Source organism: Triticum aestivum, chromosome 5B (assembly GCF_018294505.1).
Source record: "Triticum aestivum cultivar Chinese Spring chromosome 5B, IWGSC CS RefSeq v2.1, whole genome shotgun sequence".
Classification (NCBI taxonomy): Eukaryota; Viridiplantae; Streptophyta; class Magnoliopsida; order Poales; family Poaceae; genus Triticum; species Triticum aestivum.
In genome coordinates, this window is record NC_057807.1 from 317995764 (window position 1) to 317999969 (window position 4206).

Below are 4206 nucleotides of genomic sequence, written 5' to 3' on the forward strand. Positions count from 1 at the left end.
GTTGCGACTCATCGTACCCTGGTTTGATTACCCACGAATGGCCACGAGGAAAACGGGTCCATGGCCACCAATTGAACGCGAGCTCATCTCCACGTAATCCGCAGTTCCCATCACAAGAGGAGCCCAACTGCACATCCACGAGTCGCCGGCGACCCCAACTCGGCAACTCCGACGCCCGCCAGCAGCCACACCCCCCGCCAAACAGTAGCGCCATACAGACCGGCCAGCCAACCCAACAACCGACCGACCGGCGCAGCACGCTGCCCGCCATGCGGCGCTCGGCCACGGAGCCATGAAGGCGTCGCTGAAGCTCCGGGACGACGCGGGGCCGCTGCTCCGCGCGAAGCTCCCCGTCGAGCTCTTCTCCGTGCCCGCCGTCGCCTCGCTCACCGCCGGCGATCCGGCCGACCTCCGCCTCTCCCTCGCCACGGCCGTCCCGGCGCTCCCGTCCCTACGCCTCTCCTACGCGCCCAACCGCCCCGCGGGCTCCTCCCCGCTCTCCGCCTCGCTCGTCCTCGGCTACGGCCCCGGCGGCTGCCCCTCCGCGCCCGGCGCCTCCGCCATCACCATGGTCGTCGAGGTCAGCGCCGCGGGCGCGCTCTCCTTCTCGCTGGCCCTCAAGCCCTCGCTCGGCGACTTCGCCGTGCGCAAGCGGTTCTATTCGGACGGCGCGGGAGGCGGGATGTCGGCGTCGGAGGTGGCGATGAGGAGCGTCGTGCCTGTGCGCGGCGGCGCGGCGGCGGCGAGGGTCCGGTGGGGCGTGAGGATACCCGCCGAGATGACCGCCGGCGTGGAGGCCGGTGCCGCCGGGGTGATGCTGCGGAGGCTGCCTTTCTTGGTTCTCGGCAAGGTCACGGTGGAGAGGCGGGCGGGGAAGCCGGCGCCGGAGGTTGCGCAGCAAGAGGAGGCGGCGGTGGAGAAGGTGAGGAGAGAGAACGAGAAGCTGAGGCGGGAGATGGAGGAGCTCCGGGCGACAGCGGGGCAGAGGAGAGAGAAGGAGACGGTGGCGTTGGCCGGTGCCGGCCGGAGCGGTGGCGGAAGGTCGCCGGGGATGAGTACGAAACGGGACGGCGTTGATGTAGGGCCGCAAGTGAATCCTGCGAGCTAGATTGTTGAACCTGAGATTTATCGCTTTTTTTCAAAGTAATACGTGTCTCATTCATATCATAAACCGTCACCTGTCTCAGGCATCACCACAACAGCCATAAAAAAAAAAGATGACGGATCACCTCTTCATCCGAGCTTGATGCGGCTTCATCGCTGATATGCAGATCTGCGGACCTCTAAGATGGCTCATCAAAAGTGACATATTGTACATATACTAAAAGCAATGAACGTAGCAAATACAGTAGAAGTAATGTTTATACTTGTATCAGTCTATGCCGCGGGGCTCTTTAGCTGACACTAAGTGCGACGACGTTTGCTCCAGCCCCGGGGCGGAGCTTGGGAGATAGTCTAGGTGCGGATGTTGATTGTGGTCTACATCGACGGCATCTGAAAGATGGTGGATCGTATACTGGGTTCGTGGTACGTGAATGACAGGTATGTTTCCTCCTCCGATGTGTTTTTTTTTTGAAAAAAAACATGCACTTTATTGATTGGAAATAATGGTTACATCGTCTATAAAAAGAGGTACAATATTCTCCATAGGCTTCTCAAACCAATCTCTAGTTACAAAAATTTTCGCTAGCCTAGCAAGTTCATGAGCAACCTTATTAGCTATTCTATCACAATGTTCAAATCTAGTCAACGGAAAATCACATGCCATGAAGTAGCAATCCTCGAAAACTGCCGCTGCAACTCCCGTCGATTGTCCTCCATTTTTCATTATGTCAATGACTTCCATATTATCAGAGTTAATAATAAGACGATTGCATCCCGCCTTTTGTGCAAGAATTAAACCAAACCTCAGAGCCATCGCTTCTGTTGTTAGTACATCAGCACACCAATCGATCTTCCCATTTTCGCCAACAATGAATTTTCCTTTGTCATCTCTGAGTATAGCACCTACCGTGCCCCTGAGCAGATCATGGTCAAAAAAAGCATCAACATTTAGTTTAACAAAACCCATAGGAGGTCGGCTCCATCCTTCTTTTCTACTAGACGCACTAGGGGAGTGGGCATTCACATAGTTTGTCGTTATAGCACGAACCCCCATCGAAATATGGTTCACATCTTGAGACTTCCCTTCATGAACCACATGTGTCTCTCCCACCATAAATACCAAGCGGTTACCGCGATTAATTCACTTGCATTCTGGCATCCTAATATAGATAGTTCTTGATGCGGCATAAGAAGTAAGAATTCAAGAACCGCCTCACCCGCACGATCAATAACACAAGCTTTCTTAATTACCTCGTACATCCCCAGCTTACCCCAAACCTCTTTTGCCTTCTGACACAGAAACAAGATGTGTTTTGTATCTTCTTGCCCATTCGAGCATGATGGACAAAGGGGCGAAACTTTCATATGTCTATTGGCAAGTGTAACACGACACGGTAGAGTTCCATGCAACGTTCGCCAGATAAATATTTTTACCTTTGCCGGACACGATAATTTCCAAATCTTACCCCAAATAGGATTGACATTGGTACGACCCATACCATTAGTATATTGCAATTTCCTCCCGTGTTGTTGGTTCCATTCCTCCAAATAAGCTGATCGAACAGTGAATACACCATTTTTTGTATAGCTCCAGGCAATGAAATCCGACATATTATGCATAGGAGGGGAATCGCGAGGACCCTTTGCACATCAATTGGCCACAAAGTTTGTCTCACCAAATCTTCATCCCAAGAATTCGTGATTGGATCAATAAGATCAGCCACCTTTGACAGAAGTTGCCCACCTCTAGGAGTAATAATTTTCCTACTCGCACAATTCGGAATCCATGCATCTCTCCAAATATCGATGTTTTGTCCATTTCCAACTCGCCAGATATAACCATTTCTCAAAGAGTTCACTCCCGCCATAATGCTTTGCCAAGTAAACGAGGATCCCTTCTTTAACCTTGCGTTCATCAAATCTCCCTCAGGGAAATATTTAGCTCTCAATATGGTTGCACATAAAGATTCAGGATTATCAAGAAGACGCCACGCTTGTTTAGCTAATAGCGCCAGGTTGAAACAGTGTATATCTCGGAAGCCCATACCTCCTTGATCTTTTGGAACACACATTTTCCACCATGCCATCCAATGCATCCTCTTCTGATTGTCCTCGTCACCCCACCAAAATTGCGACATCGCATCAATAATTCCTTTGCAATTTTTTTAGGAATTTTAAAGACGGACATGGCATAGGTGGGGATGGCTTGTACAACAGATTTGAGCAGAATTTCCTTCCCTCCAGAAGATAACAATTTTTCCTTCCATCCACTAATTTTCATAATGATTCGATCGATCAGGAACTGGAAACAATCACTTTTGTCCATGCCCACATTTGCCGGCAAACCCAGGTATTTGTCATTGAGGGCTTCAGTCATAATATTTAAAATTGTACATATTTGTGCCTTGTCTTCCACTTTAGTATTGGGACTAAAGAATATACTAGATTTTTCAACACTAACCATTTGCCCGAGGCGGCACAATACAAATCCAAAGTGATTTCAGCGCCTCCGCACTCTTGGATTGGCTCGCATAAGGATCAAAGAGTCATCAGCAAAAGGAGATTAGAAATTGATGGGGCATCTCTGCAAACCTTTATACCGGAAATGTTTCCATTCTCCTCCGCATTAGCTAAAAGGGCAGTCAAACCCTCTGTACATAACAAGAATAAGTAGGGAGAAAGGGGATCTCCCTGCCTCAATCCTCTAGTTGGTTTAAAGCTCTCCGTCTCATCATCATTAATACGGACCCGGTACTCCACAGAGGATACACATTTCATAATTAAGTTCACCCAACTCTCTTTAAAACCCAATTTCAGCATAATTTCCTTTAAGAAACACCACTCCACTCGGTCATATGCTTTGTGCATATCTAATTTGATGGCACACAAACCCTCTTTACCCGCCCTTTTGTTTTTATTGTATGGAAACATTCATATGCCACCAATATATTGTCTGTAATCAATCTTCCAGGCACAAAGGCACTCTGAGTTGGGCTAATAATATCTGATAGGATTATCTTTAGACGAGCAGCAATCATTTTTGAAATAACCTTATACACCACATTGCACAAGCTGATTGGTCTAAATTGGGTTACCTTTTCA

The 4206-nt window shown here is 49.1% G+C and overlaps 1 protein-coding gene across 1 annotated transcript; it reads left to right on the plus strand.

Annotated features, from left to right (window-relative positions):
• LOC123116041 (uncharacterized) lies at positions 1 to 1236 on the plus strand. The gene has a single exon (XM_044537052.1). It carries the CDS (start codon positions 293 to 295, stop codon positions 1106 to 1108), a length of 816 nt encoding a protein of 271 aa, XP_044392987.1. The 5' UTR covers positions 1 to 292; the 3' UTR covers positions 1109 to 1236.
• Positions 1237 to 4206: the final 2970 nt, after the last annotated feature.

Bases quoted from the DNA above. Each gene is read 5' to 3' on its own strand.
- LOC123116041 (XM_044537052.1), top strand. From the start codon at position 293: ATGAAGGCGTCGCTGAAGCTCCGGGACGACGCGGGGCCGCTGCTCCGC.